This window comes from Parambassis ranga, chromosome 1 (genome assembly GCF_900634625.1).
Source record: "Parambassis ranga chromosome 1, fParRan2.1, whole genome shotgun sequence".
Taxonomy (NCBI): domain Eukaryota; kingdom Metazoa; phylum Chordata; class Actinopteri; family Ambassidae; genus Parambassis; species Parambassis ranga.
In genome coordinates this window covers 13,819,426-13,839,602 of record NC_041022.1, presented here as the reverse complement: position 1 = coordinate 13,839,602, position 20,177 = coordinate 13,819,426, and the positions used below count along the sequence as shown (strand labels likewise).

General features: G+C 39.9%; 3 protein-coding genes across 5 annotated transcripts; all 3 read left to right on the top strand.

Annotated features, from left to right (window-relative positions):
- Positions 1–593: 593 nt before the first annotated feature.
- Positions 594–4,482, top strand: LOC114436375 (TBC1 domain family member 24-like). Its single transcript, XM_028406611.1, has 11 exons — positions 594–812; positions 904–1,118; positions 1,216–1,477; positions 1,601–1,714; positions 1,806–2,222; positions 2,300–2,539; positions 2,656–2,811; positions 3,199–3,262; positions 3,432–3,530; positions 3,636–3,927; positions 4,017–4,482. The coding sequence occupies exons 1-11, from the start codon at positions 631–633 to the stop codon at positions 4,190–4,192; spliced, it is 2,217 nt and encodes a 738-aa protein (XP_028262412.1). The 5' UTR covers positions 594–630; the 3' UTR covers positions 4,193–4,482.
- Positions 4,483–5,040: 558 nt separating this feature from the next.
- LOC114443106 (zinc finger protein OZF-like) lies at positions 5,041–10,331 on the top strand. Of its 3 annotated transcripts, none has more exons than XM_028417040.1 (5): positions 5,041–5,422; positions 6,114–6,165; positions 6,497–6,633; positions 7,077–7,128; positions 10,013–10,331. In XM_028417040.1, exons 2-5 carry the CDS (start codon positions 6,123–6,125, stop codon positions 10,177–10,179), a joined length of 399 nt encoding a protein of 132 aa, XP_028272841.1. In that variant the 5' UTR covers positions 5,041–5,422; positions 6,114–6,122; the 3' UTR covers positions 10,180–10,331. The 3 variants fall into 3 exon arrangements, with proteins under 3 accessions (XP_028272841.1, XP_028272832.1, XP_028272823.1); XM_028417031.1 differs by lacking the exon at positions 10,013–10,331 and adding an exon at positions 7,490–9,378 and having other exon boundaries at positions 6,472–6,633; XM_028417022.1 differs by lacking the exon at positions 10,013–10,331 and adding an exon at positions 7,490–9,378 and having other exon boundaries at positions 5,043–5,422.
- Positions 10,332–11,484: 1,153 nt separating this feature from the next.
- On the top strand, positions 11,485–19,680 carry cfap52 (cilia and flagella associated protein 52). Its single transcript, XM_028409571.1, has 14 exons — positions 11,485–11,625; positions 11,892–12,091; positions 12,210–12,346; positions 12,556–12,684; positions 12,763–12,862; positions 13,058–13,174; positions 13,373–13,473; positions 13,594–13,764; positions 14,236–14,384; positions 14,506–14,651; positions 15,281–15,432; positions 16,462–16,564; positions 19,149–19,260; positions 19,380–19,680. The coding sequence occupies exons 1-14, from the start codon at positions 11,565–11,567 to the stop codon at positions 19,562–19,564; spliced, it is 1,863 nt and encodes a 620-aa protein (XP_028265372.1). The 5' UTR covers positions 11,485–11,564; the 3' UTR covers positions 19,565–19,680.
- The last annotated feature ends 497 nt before the right edge of the window (positions 19,681–20,177 follow it).

Below are 20,177 nucleotides of genomic sequence, written 5' to 3'. Positions count from 1 at the left end.
TGTTGTTTGTTTTTATTAGGCTCATGGTGCCCGCATGTGAGGTAAGAGCTTGTAAGTGTTATGTTTCATAAGCAAACAATGGCTGTGTTTTGACAATAATACACTTATGTTGTGTAAAGTAATAACCTTTGGAATACTTCTTGGAATAGAGTGGCATTTTGATGCTACACATGAGGCAAATTCAAAGAAAAGATGACATTTAACACCTGACTATCCACATGTTCCTAAAGTACCATCTCAGTGCAATGAGTCCACATTTAACATTTTAAGCTACGTGTAAATGTAAAATGACTTAAATGATATGATTATATTAAAGTGTGTAACATACAAATATGTACATCACAATGATTTGGACTCTTCTGGATGTACAAACGTGCCTATTTTGGCACACAATCTGGAAATTCTGATGCCTTTGTTATGATTATGGTGGCACTGTTGAACCCTACCTAGAGACTGATTACTTCTTAGAATGAGATACGACATGTTGCCAAAGTTCAGTGGATCACCACAAACAAAGCATGCTCACATGACCACAGCCCACACAGGCTCATATAAATCCCTGATGCTCAGAACGCACAGCCAGTAACAGGAAACCTTCCCTTCATATCTGCACTCCTTTAAAGACTAGAGATGATTCACATATCAAGAACAGCAGAATTCTCCATCGGTGGAGCACTCTCTGCTGCTGATCAGGACTCTGTGGCAATGAGCAGAAACAGGCAAAGGTCTTGTTCCTATTACAGCTCAGAGGACAACAAGAATTTTGTTGTGCAGACAGAAAAAGAAGAAAGCTGTCTAAGACCTCGCTCCAGGTAGGTTTTTATTTTTAACTGTCCAAATTCAACTTGTAGTCACCTTAATTTGTCAAATGAGTACTGACTGCATAAGGAAAATGTTGTCTAGGTCTTTTTACAGTTATGAAACATCAGAGCTGCAAACTGATGAAAACATAGGAAACTTTACAAGGTTCAGTCCGCTGAGGCAAAGAGCAAGGTCACTGCTCAAGTGTCAAGTGACTAAAAAGGAAGAAAAAGAGGGTGATGGGTCTGCAGCCCGAGTCACATCAAAGAAGCCAAAATCTAAACCAAGCAGGAATTCACCCTCAAGAGATCTTAATGGTACAGAAAAAACAGAATATTGATAAAAAACAAAATCGGAGAAATTGCTTTACACTGTTTAAAATGAAAATAAATGTATCTTTGAATGTCTTGACAGGCAGTAAAGGAAGCTTTAAGTCAGTGTCCATGATGACCATCTCCGAGTCTGACAACTGGGAGATTTGTTCCAGTTCTGGGATGAAGTATGGACAGTTTGTGGACTGGGAGAAGATTGATCCTGAAGCTGCAATAAGATACCAGCAGATCCTGAAGAGTGAGCACCAGGAGCTGAAAAATATGGGCCGGCAGGGATTCTGGGCCATGCCGCACACACTGAGGGCCAAAGCCTATTATCACATCATCCACAGCATCACTTCAAGGTTAAGACTGTGTGTGTGTATTTGATGTGACTAAACCATGTAGATTTAAAAGAAGCAGGTTGTCGACTCTAATTTAAATCCAACCACACAAATGATCTGACTTTTGTTTTTTATGCGTGGCAGGGATGTCCCTCCAGAGAGAGACGTCTACTATGAACTGGCCAAGAAGCTGTTTGGAGAACAGAAACTCAGCTCTCATCCAGTTCCAGAGTACATGGAGGCCGGAGAAATACCCAGGTACTGTCACCTCTATCAGTGACATGTTGAATTGTGCACTGTAAAGTACAACATGGTCATTTGAGTCCTTGCTTGCTCTTTTCTTATCCAGGTACTGTCTCAACAAAGCAGGCCTGAATTCTGCTAAAAAAGTCCTTCTTTGCCTTGGCAACTACTTCCCAGGCATGAACTTCTGCCCCATCCTGCCTGCCTTGGTCTCTCTCATCCTTCACTTCAGCCAGGATGAAGCGGAATGTTTCTACAGTGTGTCCACGCTCATTTGCTACAATGACCCCAATAAGCGTTACATTGACCAGACTTTCCTCACTTACCGGGCTTCCTGCATGACCTTTGGAGACCTTGCGAACAAGTGCTGCAGAGGCATTCGTAAGCTGATCGCCAGCTCTAACCAGAACCTCTTCGAGTTTTACTCTGACTGGATCATGTGGATATTTGCTGACCTTCCGTTCACATATGCCATCAGAGTTCTGGATGTCTACCTCTCAGAGGGTTACAAGGTCCTCTACAGGTTTGTTATTGCAGCATGTCAACAAAACCCTGAAGTCTGACTACATGGTTTCTCACAGGATCGCCTCTTCTCTGTAGGGTGGCTCTGGCTTTGCTTAGCCTCTACAAAGTCTCTGTATCTTCTCGAGTGGCAGATGTGGAGGACTTCAGAACAGATATGAAGAGTTTTGTGCAAAATGTAACTCGCCACTGCACCGCAGAGGACCTTTTAGAGAGAGCCTTTATGGTTCCAATGCCCACGAGGAAAGAACTTAACCTCCTGTTCAATGCCAATAAGGAGTCTCTCATGCAAAAAGGTGTCAGCATACATCAGAAGAGGTTGGTTAGTAACCCTATTCCCAAACATGTGTGCTTTCATTTTCACTTATAGTATTTTGTATTGTTTTTTACATCATTTGAATCCTATTTGATTGTTATTGATCATGTTCCTAAAGGCAGTTGGTGGAGACCGTGGACTTTGGTAAGTTCACTTCCAGTGTTGTGACAAGGACGGAGATGAGAGTGGTGTGGGCCTGGATACCCGAACGCTTTGCACTTTTCAGCCCCATCAGACTATTTAACACAACTGAACACGGCAGAAGTCTTGCCTCGTGAGTAACTATTGTTCTTTAGTTACAATGAGAATATGTCATAATAATGCAGCACTGTGTAGTTTGTTTTTTGAAGCAGCAATGTCATTATGGATCAATACCTATAGTGAGCACACCCTGCAGTGACAACCAGATTCTCAGGATTGGTTATGTGCAGTGTGTTTTCACTGTCAACATGTTTGCTTTGAGTGTGAGAGTCAAGTCACACACACAGTTCAGTGGTGACACTCTTGTCAGAATAAAAAGTGAACAATGAATAAATAAATAGTAATTATAATTTATACATTTTTATTTTATTTATTCTCATTGTCTGGAATTTAATTTGTATAAAAATAAGCAACTCCTCTTCAGCTGGATCAGTTCATGAGACTTTTTTCTCTCATTTAGATTTTATTCACATGTGGAGGGACACGAACCGCTGGTCTTGATTATCAAAACTGTGGATGAAGAGGTAACATTAGATAATATGATGAGTATGGGGGTACAGCTGATCATTAAAAAAAGCTTGTATTCTTTTGATTTAGCCTTAGAATTGAACCAACCATATCATTATGCTTGTTATTATAACAAACCAGTATGAAGCCAGTTTAAGATTGATGTCGATACATATTATTTCTCAGGTGTTTGGGGCCTTCCTGTCGACAGATGTGATGGAAAGAAGAAAGTATGACTCTAACAGACTCACATATTTTGGAACTGGGGAGTGTTTTGTTTTCATGGTGAGCCATTTTGCTGTTTTCTTCTTCTTCAATTCAACTATGCCCCTCTGTAATTTTTTTTTACTTTAACTAAATTTGAACTTTTTTCTGTGTGTTTTTTTTCAGCTCCGTCCCAGCATGGAGCGCTACCAGCAAGCTATGGTCAACATTATGACTCGAAGAGCTTCCCCTCAGCAGACTGGAGCAAACATCGGGGCATCCACTCAGGTGTCCGGTAGTGGAATCTCCCCCATCACAATGCAAACTTGTCTTGCAGGGAACTCACAGAATTCCACCTACCTGACAATCCCCTTCACTGCACCAGCAGAGGAACCCATGACTGCCAAAGAGCCCAAGAGACACAAGGAGCAAGAAGCCTCTTTGTTCATAGCAGGCAATGACAGCCAGCTCATCATTGGTATGTCAGTTAAACACATTGTTGGAGGAATGCAGCAGACGGGCCTTTTCTTAACAGTACACAGTGCTGATGTATGTGTCCTCTCTCAGGTGGTGATGGGGGGCATGCACTCTGCCTGCAGGAGGACCTAGAAGGAGGATACACAGAGCATTGTGACACATTCAAGAGTACCCCACTCTGCAAAGGACAATTCAAGATTCAGTCTATGGAAGCATGGGGCATCCAGAACTCTATCTCCTTTTCTCACTATTTGACCTCTCAATAGAGTAGCAGCCTTCAAACTGCACCTCTTTGACTGTTCTTGGTGTTGTATGTTATTTAAATGGACTTTTATGTAACAATTTAATTTGTGAAAATGCAAATTTATACAGAAATTGAAAGCAGTTTGCAAGATTGAGACCTTGCTTGACTTCACACCACATTTGTCATATCCATTCATCCATCATCTGAACCCGCTTTGTCCTGGAGCCTATCCCAGCTATCTACAGGTGAGAGGTACACCCAGGGCAGGTACATTTGTCATATAAAATAATTAGAACACCCTCTTGTTACAGAAGGGGGGTGAGAATAATTATTCTGCTTAGGTGCTAGACAGATGGTCTATAATGCCACTAGTGTCATTCTGTGTTTGTGTGTATATGTAGCAGAGTAAATGATGACAAGGCCAAAGGAGTGAGAGCTCTTACCTTTACCTGAGAGCAGGCTGAAATGTCTGTCAGCATAATATTTATCTACAGTCTATCAGATAAACTCTGTCTTTCCTCTTCTGATATATATCAAATGAAAAGACTGTATCCTCTTAAGCTCAGCTTTGGTAAGAAAGGAGACACAGGAGTGGCTGAGGGGAGTGAGGAAGAGAGGGAGAGGAAGGGAGGGTATTGTTTACTTTATTGTATGAATATGTTGTATAAATATATAATTAAAACTCAATAACAAGGAAAAAATAAAGGTGTATATAATTAAACTTATCGATGCAACATGGTATAATGTGAGGATCTGCAGTTGGATGGCTAGCATGTTTACAGTTACACTATTATATGCAGCTGTGTGAAGCCAGACCTCCATGAGTTAAATATTTTTATTTACATTGATCATTTTTATGTTATTATTATTTTGTTTTCAATGTATTCTAGTATGTATTGAAGGAATGACTGGAATATTTCGTTTCAGCGTCAAATTTAGCTGTTTTAGTTTAAAAAAAATAATTAATAAAAAATAAATAATTGCCAATTATCAAGCAATAATGTACACATGACAATTTAATAGAAAATTTTACAAGAAATATCAACAGTAATTTTTCAGCTACCGACGAAGCGAACCGAATTTACATAGGGCACTTGAACGTATCATCACAGGAAACTAGCGTCAACCCTAAACTGCAGTAGCTTGTTTAGCAAGTTGCTGCTATTAGCTTTCGTTCACGTTAAATATGCTATATTTAATGCGCTGTGAACAGAAGATGTGACAGCCTTCTCTTTTAAGGATTATCAGTGAGGTGGGAGTGATTCTTACATGCCCTGCTGATTAAAATACGCGACAGTTAGCTAACACTACAACGTTAGCTTTGTGGCGAAGGCAGCTAGCAGACGGTGCCTTGTCTTGTTTAAGTGTGTGCGTGTTAAACCCATAACGCTACGCTCACATTTAAGGCAAACATTCAGCGACTACATGCTGTTATAGCTCAGTTCCTCTGTCGTGAGACATGTTTAATGCGGGTCGAAACATTTCACCAAGACGTGTCGCCTAGATGTCACTTTCCCACATTCCTAGTTGTTGACGTGCAGTAAGATTAGAACATGGTACAACCTGTTTCTGTGGGGCTAAATATTAATATAAACAATGCCTGCTTTATCCATGTGTGTGTTTGTAACAGATCTTGTTGTCTCACTCACACAGGCTGCCTTCTTTTTATCCTATTGAATAGTTTAATGTTTTTACTTAACCTAAACCTAGTCTTGAGGCAAAGGCTGTCAAATCGATACTTTGGTATATCCAGTATTTTGCTGAACATTTGCTTGTTAAGAAAGTGTGAAGCATTGTATTCGGGAAAATGCTAGAAAATGCAGTTATTTGCATTAAATCCTACTTTCTATATTGTGATAATGTCCCCATGTGTCACTGTTTTACAGTTTGTATTATTATGTATGTCTTCAATACTGCATTTCTTTGTATGTGTTTGTCTGTAGGCTGCAGCCATGGGCCCTGACACTGTTACTAAAACAGAGTCTCCAGAGGAAAGTATGTATCTGTCTCTACTTGTATTTTCTCTTCCAATAAACTTCAAAAGTTCAGTAACAAATGAAGGGTTAAACTTATTATCTTATCCAGTAATTCAAAGCACAGTTCCTCATACAAATAAGCCATAGGATATAGGCCGCTGGTACTTGATGTGTCTTACATGTGTGTGTATATCTTTTAAAACCTAACCTAAGTCATCCTTTGACGTAACACTTTACTGACCATGTTCATGTTATGTGAGTTAATAATGTTGTGCTTCTTACTGTGATTGGTCTAGCCATGTCTTCCATATAACGTTCAGATTAGTTTCTTCAATGTCTTTATTCCGTAGGTCCAGGAAAATATGTGGTGAAAACTGAATCGGAATCAGATTCTTATGATGCCACAGCTGCCGCTGAGCCTGAGAACTCCATAAAACCAGAGAGCAACATATCAGACAAGTGCTACCCCTGCTCTATTTGTGCCAAGGTATTTGACAGACCGTCAAAGCTGGAAAGGCATAAACCTGTACACACAAGGACGCCCAAGACTCTGTACAAGTGTCAGCATTAATATTAAATATTAATATAAACAATGCCTGCTTTATCCATGTGTGTGTTTGTAACAGATCTTGTTGTCTCACACACAGGCTGTCTTCTTTTTATCCTATTGAATAGTTTAATATTTTTATTAACCTAGTCTTGAAGCAAAGGCTGTCAAATCTATACTTCGGTATATCCAGTATTTTGCTGAACATTTGCTTGTTAAGAAAGTGTGAAGCATTGTATTCAGGAAAATGCTAGAAAATGCAGTTATTTGCATTAAATCCTACTTTCTATATTGTGATAATGTCCCCATGTGTCACTGTTTTACACTTTGTATTGTTATGTATGTCTTCAATACTGCATTTCTTTGTATGTGTTTGTCTGTAGGCTGCAGCCATGGGCCCTGACACTGTTACTAAAACAGAGTCTCCAGAGGAAAGTATGTATCTGTCTCTACTTGTATTTTCTCTTCCAATAAACTTCAAAAGTTCAGTAACAAATGAAGGGTTAAACTTGTTATCTTATCCAGTAATTCAAAGCACAGTTCCTCATACAGTTAAGCCATAGGATATAGGCCGCTTGTACTTGATGTGTCCTGTATTATATGTGTGTGTATGTCACACTGGACACACTAGTTAATTCCTTTTAAAACCTAACCTCAGTCATTCTTTGACGTAACACTTTACTGAGCATGTTCATGTTATGTGAGTTAATAATGTTGTACTTCTTACTGTGATTGGTCTAGCCATGTCTTCCATATAATGTTTTAGATTAGTTTCTTCGATGTCTTTATTCCGTAGGTCCAGGAAAATATGTGGTGAAAACTGAATCGGAATCAGATTCTCATGATGCCACAGCTGCCGCTGAGCCTGAGAACTCCATAAAACCAGAGAGCAACATATCAGACAAGTGCTACCCCTGCTCTATTTGTGCCAAGGTATTTGACAGACCGTCAAAGCTGGAAAGGCATAAACCTGTACACACAAGGACGCCCAAGACTCTGTACAAGTGTCAGCATTGTGATAAAAGCTTCACACAAGAAGAAAAGCTGATCCGACACCAGAACTGCCACAATAGGACTAACAAGCATCCCTGTCCTGACTGTGGAAAAGTCTTCAACAGGCCTTCAAAGTTAGAGAGGCATAAACGGACACATTCAAAGGAACCAAAGGTGCCTCATCAGTGTTCATTTTGCATGAAGACGTTTACTAAACTTAACAAACTTGTCCGTCACAAGAGAATGCACACTGGGGAGAAGCCTTTCACCTGTTCAGTCTGTGGGAAAGGATTCTCCGAGTCAGGTCACTGCAAAGCACATGAAAAGACGCATGAGGAGCAGCCAGAAAAACCCCACAGGTGCGCAGATTGTGGGATGTGTTTTTTCAAGGCTTCAGAGCTTCGGCGACACTTCCGCTCCCATACAGGAGAGAAACCTTTCAGATGCACCCTGTGTGAGAGCTGCTTCTCCCGCTCTGAAGGCCTCAAAAGACACATGAGGAGCCACACGGGTGAAAGACCATTCAAATGCATTACCTGCTCAAAAGGATTTTATTCCCGGCAGGATATGAATATTCACAGATTGACCCACTCAGGAGAGAAACCTCATCTTTGCCCTGTGTGCGGTAAAGGCTTCTCACAGCTGGGCAACATGAAAGAACATGAGCAAAATGTTCACATTAAATCAGAGAAATATATTTGCAATGAATGTGGAGCAACATTCACACGGTACAAGTCGCTAATAAAACATCAGCGGACGCACACGGGAGAAAGACCCTATCTCTGCCTCACCTGTGGTCGCAGGTTTTCATGGAGCCATTCTCTTAGCAGGCATCGGAGGACACACACACACATACAGATGTCTCAGGATGTGTCCAAAGACATAGTAGGCTTTGAAGAACCCTCTGAGAATCCGGACAGTTGAAGATAGAAGTTCGAACATTTTAGAAAAGCTAATTTATTTTCAGTTAGTTTTATTGGAAACACAGACAAGTTGAAGTTTACTTTTTTGTAGCGCAGCTAATCTGGAGCTTCTGTGATGATTCACTTTGCCGCTCGTTGTGTTTTCACAATTACATTATGTTAGTGTAGAGCACATCATTTGCCTCTAATATTTAATGTCATTGTATAATATGTCATCTAAGAACGTCTTTACTGGCAAATTTTGGCAATTATATTTCATTGTGTGCCTATAACACTGCTGGATGTGAGACATTTGTTTTATAACAGGTTTGAACATTTTTACCGTGCGGAAGAATCACATGTCGAGTTATTTACCAAAAGTTTTGTTCCAGCCACAAGTGTATCCAAAATGTGTGAAAATCTTTGACGTGCAATCAAGGTAGTGCAGAATTCTCTACCAGGAAGAAACTTTGGTGTGTTGTCATTACTTTTGTCAGTGCTGATATTTTTTTTTTTTTGTGCAGTGGTTCTTTTCACAACAAGAAGGTTCCTGGTTCTCCCCGTGTTAAAGTGCTGCTCCACCTTTTTCTGTGCAGACATCCAGCAAATAATGTTTATGTAGGCCACCGTGGTCAGTTTTCCTTTGGTAAGAGTGGTGTGAATTTAAGGTAAATACATTGCCTACGTGTATTTCTTTAAATTCTGATTTCATCTTCACCTTGCAGTTGTGTAATGATGGTGAGTTTTGCCATTGACAGTACAATTCAATAAACTGAACTGTGTAAATTTACACACAACGGGCCCTTAACATGTTTTTATCATCTAGGAATCTGTATTAATTCATTGTAATAATAATGTTATATTGTCTGTGTCTTTAGCATGTTGTATTTTGTAGATTTTGTAGAACACAAAGCTTGGTATTACTGCTGATCTTACTCCAGCAGTAAGTTATCGTTATCTTTTACATGGTCAAGTGTATTTCGTGTGTTAGCGGACACTTCTGTTGTGATTCTGTTTTCTTTATTATGTGTTAGTGTCAGTATAAGTTTATCTTATACAGCCGTTATGTTTAATTTTCAGCTTTAGCCTGCTAGTTAGATAGCTTGAATCGCCAGCTGCTGAGATTTAACCACCATTACCACTAACTACAAATTATGGAGTCTCAATTATTAAATTCAAACAATCACAATGTTGGCATTGTGATTGTTTCTTGTTATCAAGTTTACAGCCTATGTATGTGAACATAAGCACATAACTCATAAGAAGTCACTGAAAACATGTCATCCGACAGCTTTAATATCAAAGTGAAGTAACTTCATAGTCAACAGACAATACAAAAGGTAAAGAACAGTTTATAGTTGCTGCTTCTTGCTGTGTTATAGAGCCCTCTCTGCTTTCATCCTCATATATTTTTCCATTCTTAGTTCCTTCAGCAGGTCCTCCAGACTGGCCCTTTCATGACAGACCGTGCCCCCTGAGTGACTGGTTCCTGCCCCTGGAAAAGTGGTGCCTTGGATGCGGGCCCCTGAATGACTGGTCCCTGGCAGTCGCTGACCTCTGTTTCATCGTCTCCTCATTTGCCTCTAACTAGGAAACTGTTCTCCCTCAATATCTGCAATAATACCCAGGAGTTGTTGCTGTTATACATATACACACACACACACACCACATGTATATGTATATGGTGCAGTAAAAGACTTCTGTTGAATTGTTTTCTCTTTATTTTCTTGTTCACAGGTTAACACACACAATTTTTCATTTCAATAATTCCTTAATAAAAACGGATTTATTGGACAACTCTTGTAACCACCCATCCTTATTTCAGTCCATCAGCTGTAACATTAATTGCAAGTGTGATCAAACAGCTGCTTGAAGAGATATTTTGTTATGTTATTATTTCTTTAACATTTATCTAAGTATTCAAGCGTAATACATAATACTGCAGGTGGTTCTTTGATAGATCTGATACATGAGTAAGGCTTCACCTTAACATCTGCATGGTTCTGATGTGTGGCACAGAACTCCACTGGATGAAGACACACACACATATATATATATATATGTGTGTGTGTGGGTAAAGCAGACACTTACCAAAGCAAATCCTGTAATACTAAAACCTCCAAATGGTAAATAACACATATATTTTATAATGTTTTATTTAATAATGATAGGAGTGACCAGACTTCTTAAATCTATCTATTATTAAATCTTATATTACAGTCCATAACCCACTCCACAGAGTCAAGTCTCTGAGGAATGGCTTCATCGCCACAGAGGCACGAGCATTTTATTTGTGGGTTAAATATATTTTTTCCTTTCATTAATAATGTTGACTGAACAGCCTGATGGGGGAGATAGAGGCTGTCTAACGCAGGCTACTGTATCTGATAATATACCACACAGGACCGATGCTCGCCTCACACTCTCACTCACCCGGGACATATTAGTGTATCCACACGCCCACTTCGGGTCAAAACCGGGACTATCCCGGTCAAACTGGGACGTCCGGTTACCCTACTTTACGAGTACAATTGCACAATGAACGAACCTGTAAAGTTAGCACCACTCACGTAAGTAGCTACCCAAGCTAACCTTTCCCTCCCGATTTAACACTTTCAAAGTAATAAGTGCAGCACTTTCAGTGGTCAACACCACTACTCAAAAGCATAACTGACACAAATAGCGGCTGGAAATACACTTTTGTGGGGTTTATTTATCTACCATGCAATAAGGCACTCGCTGCTATCTTTTCTTTCCATAGAAGTAAACGGCAGCACGGAGTTTGTTGGAACTTTTGAGGCTTACATGAACCACGTGATCACTGTAGCGGCGACATCAAAACGTGTCGCAACTCTCTGTGAATACGGTTGCTAAGCGACCGCTTGTTTGGAGCGGTGTCCGATGAGCAAGGAGCTTTTTGGTTTTTTAACACTTAAAAATTCAGACACTTTTTATTTAAACTAAAAAGAGTCAACCATGGCTCTTCAAACACAATGCACGCCGCAGCTAGAACTGGAGGCTGCTATTGGCTTCAACGGTAAGTTAATCTGAAAACCTAAACATTAGCATGCTAGGGTGAATATAAATGTAAAAATGCTGCGTTATCTTGTACTGAATGTGTCTCTTGATAAAGTAACTTAACGACGACGATCTGTAAGCATTACATTAGATGAACCTTATAAGAAAAGCTGCAGTGGTTAAACACCAAGAGACTCTTGTCTGCCTGCCTTTAAGCTGTCTGTTCACCTTCCCTAACTGATAAGCTTTACATACAGTACTTCGTGTTGTGCTGTATTTCTCCAGGACACGTGATGTCTGGGCTGAGGGTCCATCCAGACAGAGAACATCTGATCTATCCGTTAGGAAGCGCAGTCATTCTGAAGAGAATCAAAGACAGCAAACAGGAGTTCCTGCATGGACACACAAACAATGTGTCCTTTGTTGCAGTATCCAAAAGTGGAACATATATTGCCTCTGGGCAGGTCAACTTTATGGGCTTTAAGGTGCTGATACATTTACATTAATCTCTTAGGTTTGGCTGATAAACAAATGCAACCACCATCGGTAATCAATGTGCATTAATGTATTCTGTTATATTTTGTATTTCAACACTTTCGTTAGGCTCCAGTTATTATCTGGGACTATGCAACGAGAACAATTTATGCTGAGCTGGTTCTTCACAAGGCTAAGATAGAGGCTTTGTCCTTCTCACCCAGTAATAAGTACCTGGTGTCCCTTGGGGGTCGAGATGATGGCAGGTAAACCTAAAGTTTGGACAATGCTGTTCAGAGCAAGTTAAAATACCAGATTGCTTCATGCAGGGAAATACATCAGGAATATGATACCAGTTTACACAGGATAGCAGTTTAAAAAGTGCAATATAATCTGTAAATGCCCTTTGAAAATTTAAACCTGATTACGACTACAAGATTTCTGATGCTGTGCACTATTTATTGTGTGTTTACAGTATTGTTGTATGGGATATTGAGACCAAGACGCCTATCTGTGGGAGTGAGGCTTCATCTCACATTAGTGGTCACTGCCTCACTGTGCAGTACTCAAACACAGATGACAACATCTTTGTTTCTGCTGGGAGGTGAGCGAACCTTTTATCTCTTCTCTCACTGTTTTATTGTTAATGGATTTTTTTAGACTGTTTTTTTTTGTGGGTTAGTGAAACATTGCGAGTCTGGCAGCTTGACCTACCCAACAGGAAGATCAGGCCCACTGAATGTAAGACAGGCAAGTTGAAGAGGACTATTAAATGTACAGAGGTATGATGCCATGGGGAACATTGATTCTCACATTATAGTTTGTGATTTTCTGTTTGCTTTATTAGCTGCAGGTACACTTTCAGATACGTAACTTATAATGGTGACTCTTTGATTTTGAATAGTCTAAAAACATGTAGCAAACCAGATATGGGAATGTATGTGTGTTCTTGTCAAATTGCTTTTCTTATTGCACAGATTTCAGAGGATGATCAGTTCATTTTCTGTGGCACCACCAGTGGAGACATTATGAAAATCAGCCTGAGGGCAGGTATCTTAAACGGCTGTGGTCCAGCAAAAGTGAAATTCAACGCGGTAAGTAAATTAGAGATTCTGTCTTAGCTTCTGTTAATTTGTGTTTTGCCTGTCAGTGATGCATTCCTCAGTAAATGTTCCTCCATATTTATTGACTTGTACCTGTCATCCCAGAAATAATTCCCATTTTAAGCAATAAAGTTAGTAAGACCAAAGCTTTTTTTTAGGACATGTGCATTAAAGATCCATTTTGTGCAGGGCATCAATGCTCTGAGGAGCCTGAAGTCAGGGGAACTCCTCATAGGTTCTGGATCTGGCACCTTCGGTCTGTGTTGCAGTAAAGACCTGGTAACTCTGAAGTGAGTATTGCAGTTGCATCATTTGTAATTATTCAACTCGTATGTAGATTCTCTGCCGTATTTTTTAAAAATATTTTGTACATTAAGGCGAAGTTTTTTTAATCTCCTGGTCCAATTTAGGAAAGTCCAGCTGGAAAATGGGGTGACCTCCATCGCTACAAGAGGAGAGGGACAGCAGGTCTTTGTTGGCACAGAGGACGCTGAGATGTACTGCTTCAGTTATGACAACTTCGAAGCTCAACTCATATCCACCAGCCACATAAACGCCGTCAACGACGTAGCCATCCCTTTGTAAGTGACAGACGGACAATTCAAAGTCCCAGATGACAGGACATTTACCATCTGTTAGCCTTTTCATTGCATGGATCTTCGAGTATAATTAAAGAGCAAAGGGCCTTGTTTCAGCTATGGAGTTTGGCAAGAAGTATAATTATAATACTTTTCTCACAAGGTTGAAAAACATGTTTCCCTGAAAATATTTAAAGTGACTCTTTTTAAAAACAGACAAGATGTTGTTCATCTGAGGACTAATGAATCGTGAACAACATATGTGTAATTGAACCACACACTCATCACTTCAGTTCCTTATTGTACTCACTAGAGGGAGACATATCCAAATCTGACTGCAAAAAATGTATTGTGGCTAAAAGTGATTTAAGGGTTATAAGGGATCACAGCAGCTTTGGAAATGTCACAAATGTATGTGATGTGATGATGTAATGTTCTAATCTTTCATTTCTTTCTTTTTAACATTTCTTTAAGTGGAACATCTGAGTTATTTGCAACCTGTTCTGAAGAGAACATCAGAGTGTGGCACATTGACAAGCCCAGAGAGCTGCTGCGCATCACTGTACCCAACATGACCTGCAACTGCGTGGACTTCATGATCGATGGACATAGCATCATCAGCGGTGGGATTCTAAGAAACATGCGCCTGTAGATTATTAATACATGTGATATTTAAGCTGTAGTTACGCCATCTCAGTAGAACTAAAAATACGCTGTTTAAAAATGGATTGTTCTGTCTTTTAGGATGGAACGATGGTAATATTCGTGTGTTTGGACCAGAAAGTGGACGCCTCATGCACATCATTGACAATGCACACGCATTGGGTGTGAGAGCCATTGCTGGAACCAGGAGCTGTAAGAGGATTATCAGTGGAGGAGAAGAGGGACAGGTCGGTAACCTCACAGCATCAACAGTGCCAATGCACTGACAGTGTTCACATCCAACTGCTGGTGGCACAATGCAGTATTTTCTGAACGATTCACATTTCAGAAGTAATATGGTCATTATTGGAATTATTATTCTGCCTATGTTTTCTGGTAATTATGCTTGTCTTGCAGTAAGCCTGTTTAATGGTAAAACCAAAATTCTAGAGACAAATTGACAGATTGATTAGAGGAGCTATCCTGCTTTATAAGCATTTAGCCCAGGGATTAATAAAGTATATCTGATTATGATTATATGTTGTTTTAGTGTTTGGAAACTACTCATCGACCTAAATAAGGTGATGTGTGTTCATTACTGTTATTGATTGTTATTGATTGCTATTCTCTGAGACAAGCAGCGAGTGAGTTACTGATTATAAATCTTTCTGACTGTTGTGGTTTCGTTATACAGATTCCAGACGATGCTGTGCACAGTGTACGAATAGATACATAAACATTTAACATGTTTTTGAGCACTGTGGTATACAATATATCACAAAGAAAGGTGTGATTCAGAAAGGATGATATTGTCTTGTATTTTTACTTGTTATACATTTGAAGCAAATATGTTTCTATGGTTGGTCTTGAATTCCAGGTGCGTGTTTGGGAGCTGCTGTCTCAAGGCCATTACTTGGTGGAGACCATGAAAATGCACAAAGCCGCTGTCACTTGCATCAAAGTCAAAAACGACGACAAAGAGTTCATCAGTGCCAGCCTAGATGGTGCCTGTATCGTCTGGGACATGGTGTAAGTATCGCACCAGCACAGGCTCCCACACAGACAGGAATACAGAACCTGTATAATTAGGGTATAAATGACCACGTCTGGCTATTGTGTATGTTTCAGTAGTACCGTACGTAATATGAAATGCCAAAAATCTCCACTCTGAAAATTAGAAAGTACAAAAAAAGAAAATTGGGTTTGAATTCTTAGTTTCATGCCCCAGCTAGGTTTATCTATCAGAGAGCAAGTAAGGTTAAAACAAAGGAATTGACACCAGAGAGGAAGTGACAGTGGAAAATAGAGAGTGCCGTAATATGAGAGAATTATTGAAGCTTTTCATTGGTGTTTGGCAGCTACAGCAGAAATAAAAAGAAATCAAATACATTCTTTATGCTTGAAATCCTTTAATCTGTGGGCTGAGAATAAAACCTTTAAAAATCTTCATTGTGGCTCACTGTCTGTCCTCTTCAATGAGCAAGCCTGTGGATTAAGAGCTTCTAAAGCTGTATTCATAAAGAGTGGCATGGATTTGCTTTTTAGACATTTTTAACAAGCTGATTTTAAGATTATTAGACAGACAAATATCTAAATGAATCTAGATTGGCACCCTGCCTAGCTAGAAAGAATGAGTTTGTGTGGTGTGTGTTACTGCAGAGCAGCATATGAGCAGATACCATTAACACTGACTAGAATTTCATAGCTTATTCTCTGTGGCTGTCATCCATTGTCTGCTATTGTCATCAATGTCACTGTTTGTGCGTACTGCTGAGTGCTTTCTAGCTAACAAAGTGCTGAGCTTGGTACCTAACCCAAGTGTGTATACAGTATATGTCTTACTGCATTTACATGTATTTCTCTGCATGCCTCTGCATGTGTACAGTTGGGCTTGTGGAGTGGATTTTTTTTTCTCATCACACACACACACTGATGCTCTGGTCAGAGCCTGCTGTGTGTGTGTGTGTGCACTTCCACCACGTATTCAAAACCAGTGTTTGTGAAAGTCATCATGTTTTGCTTCACGTTGCTTTCCCTACCTTTTTTCTCCTCCTGCAGGCGATTTGTAAACATCAAAATAATTTTCGCCAACACGATGTTCCGTACAGTCAGCTATCATCCCGACGAAAACCAGATCATTACCAGCGGCACTGACAGAAAGGTTTGAGACTTTTCTTTTCTTTTCAGTCCAGTTACAGTACATTTTATGTTATGATGCTACTTGTGTTATGATGCTAGTGTTTATGTATGTTGTTTAATTCATATCCCAGTGCGGCTGTCTCAGACGTCAGCTGGTATTTGAAAGATTTGTTGTTTTTATGCACTGTATTAGCAAAGAGTTCATTGGGACTCAGTGTTAAATAGACTGCCACTCAACAGTCACAATCTAGTTGCCTCATTATGTTGTTATTGTTATTAATATAATCTCCATTTAGTGAGCATGAAGGAAAAAAAACCCTGTCACTCTGGTAAGACTTGTACAGTCATACACACTTGCATGTTCACAGATTATCATGAAAAGCCTGTAAATTGTTCCTCAGCTCCACATAATTAAGCCATTGTGCTGGCTGCTAGTCAGTTGGGCTAAAGCACGCCCTTCAAGTCTGTTATTTTTTTGTGAATAATTTTGATTAACTCTGCACTTCTTAACTGCATAAGCTAGGAAGTTTGCTGTGGCGGAATGACACATTTGTTTTTTCTTGATTGTGCACTTTATCCACACCGCTTGAACCAAGCCACACACTAGACCCATATTGCAGCCGTCCCTGCATGCTGCGAGCTGAGGACAAGTTGTGCTGATTAACACAGCGCTGTAGATGTGCCGAGTGAGTGAAAAGAGAGAGAGAGTGTGAGAAAGAAGTATTCAGTGAAGGGCGTGCAGGAGGAGAGAGAGAGATAAAGGAGAGTGCTGTGGAGTCCATGCCTTCCTGCGGATGTGCCGATGCCACCCAAGTGCCAGCCAGATCCACCATCTGCTCATCCCAGGACACAGGCGCTCTGTCTGGGACAACAAATAGCAACGCTCTTTCTCTATCTCTCTCCTCGCTGTACTCCAAGCCTCTCTCACCTCCCAGCATGTCCCTGAGTAAATTCACCAACAAGAGGGAAAGTGTCCAAGAGGTGGTGTGGGGTCAGAGAGAGGTTGTGTTAATAAAGAGGTTTTCTGACGGAGGAGGTTGACACTGGTGTTGATGATGATGATGATGGTGCAAAGCACAATGTTCATTCTTCAGTGAAGAATAGGAATGATAGGTAAATGCAGTTGGTTTGCTTTCAATTAAGATACAAAGAATAGATTCAGATTTTTCAGACTTGCTCTCACTTACGGGTTGTAATTAATTTTCTGGTGGTCTGAGCTGTGGCCGTGGGCCAGTTTCCCAGACTGAGGTGTAGAGAACACAGATGGGCCAAGACAACTCACACAGGTGGGAGTCTCTAATAAGCTGCTGAAATAAGATGATTAAGGAGGGAGAGGTCTTGACTGTGGCAGGGAGGTACAGAAGGAGGATGATAATGGAGGGAGCACAGAACATTGACACAGTGACTTCTATCCGACTGGAGGATACCATATTGTATTTATATCACTAACAGTAACTGAGGCTTCTCAGGCTTGAATGGTGTTTTATTGTGCCCTAGCAACACAGACCTTAGCTTTGTGATTCTGTTACATAAGAATCATTTACCAACGATTTCACAACTTTCTTGTTGATGTTCATAACAGACCATTCCTCCCTCTGGTGATGGGTTTCCAAATTATGTTTCACTCAGTTATTTGTTGCCACTTATAATGAGAAAGCCTCTCCGAATAAGACATTGTGAGATAGAGACTGTCACAGCAGCTTATTGCTTTTTAGAATCATTCTGCAAGTCTGAAACTATAAATAAGAATCGCTTTTTGTTCCATAACAACCAATGATATTTGATATATATCTGTGGATTACATTTCCCTTGCTATAATGCAGCACAGGCATCGTCTTGGGCAGATAAATGACATCCTGTCTCAGAGGCTATTCTCAGAGGCTATTCTCATTCTGATGTCCTCTGCATTACAAGGGCTTTTACATTTCAACACCTAATGCTGTCAATTTAGTTCGACTAACTTTAAAACGTCTTTTTTTCACTTTTACACATGTATGTATAGACTGTTGCCACCATTACTGATGAGATCCATATGGGCCTTCATACAGCATCTTGCTTTTTAAGGTGTGAACAGCGTGGTCATAAAAATAACAAAAGAGGGAGGCTTCATGGTCTGCAGTACTGTGATGTTTCTGCTGCCTGTGCTATAAATAGCTTCAGCTTACAATTGCCTTTTTGTAAAGCTTGGTACTTTGACGGCCGTTACACCCTAGGGATGATCAGATCTCATTTAGATCAGCAAACAGTGTTTGAATAGGTGTGTGTGACAAGTTGATGGAATCTTTCCACGAAGCAACTCATTTTCATACAGAATAATGTAACACTAACGATGATAGTCTGAGGTCGAGAAGGAAAATGAGAAATGTTATAGTGTGGATGTGACAACAACAATAGGAATTGATACAGCGAACAAATCAAAAGGGCATTTATCTTTTATGATCAAATTGATATTGATTTTCATTTTTTTACATTGTAATTTTTTATAGCACAACAGTTAAGAAAGGAGCACATACTGCATCACTATGTTATGACTATATTTTTATTTTATTCCATAATAATATTCATTTGTGATTTGTGGGTAATCTGCCCTTTAATTTGTGTTTCAGGTTGCTTATTGGGACATGTTTGATGGATCGCTAATCAGAAATCTGGAGGCGTCTCAGTCTGGGCCCATCAATTCCATCCACATGTCACAGGATGGCAGATTCTTTGTGACAGGTGTGTTCACGACACATGCTGGCTGTAAAATTCTTCTTCATCTCGGCACTTGCTGAAACTACAAGTCATTCTTTTGCTCAGCTGTCTCTGAGATTGTGGTTATAACTTTTTTTTACCAGGTGGTGATGACAAACTGGTCAAGGTTTGGGACTACATGGAGGGTGTGGTGACCCATGTGGGAATGGCTCATGGTGGCAGCATCACCAGCGTCAAGATCTGCTCCAACAACCGCACCCTGGTCACCACCAGCGCAGATGGAGCCATTCTCCGCTGGAAGTTTCCTTACCCTCTTTTGTCTTCCTAATGTTAAGACAAGAAAAGAAGTGTGATTTTAGGACCTCTTTGAACCTGAGGGATACATCTGAAGGAGTTAAATTTAGAACATCTTACTTGACTGCACACATTGCCAACATTTAACTTTAACCCTTCCTCTGATTTATTGTTGTTATATTATTATAAGTTCCCACAAATATTCACTTGTCTTACGTGAATGGTGCAGAATGTTCATACAGAGTAGGGGACACCGGGGCTTGTTGTCACAATTTTTACACTATATATCTTAAAATTAGTTCATCAGATTGTTAAAAAATACTTAGCAAATGAAAGAACAAAGTCTTGGGCACAAACTTTGTATTCATTTCATTTTGATATCTCATTTTTGTCCAGACTTATCAGCCTTTAAATAGGGGGTGCACACATGTGACAGCCATATTTGCTAATATCAGCCATATTTTAAAGTAAGCTTGAATCAGCACTGTAACTCAGGTCTGGCAAAACACTTTATTCTCTCTTCCAACAGGTTTAAATGTTAAATAATTGATACTTGTGTCTTTAAGCAGGCAATTACAAAAAATATTCAGTTGGTACTTTTTACTTTCACATGTGAAAAATGGGAACTTTGACATCAGTTGACAGTG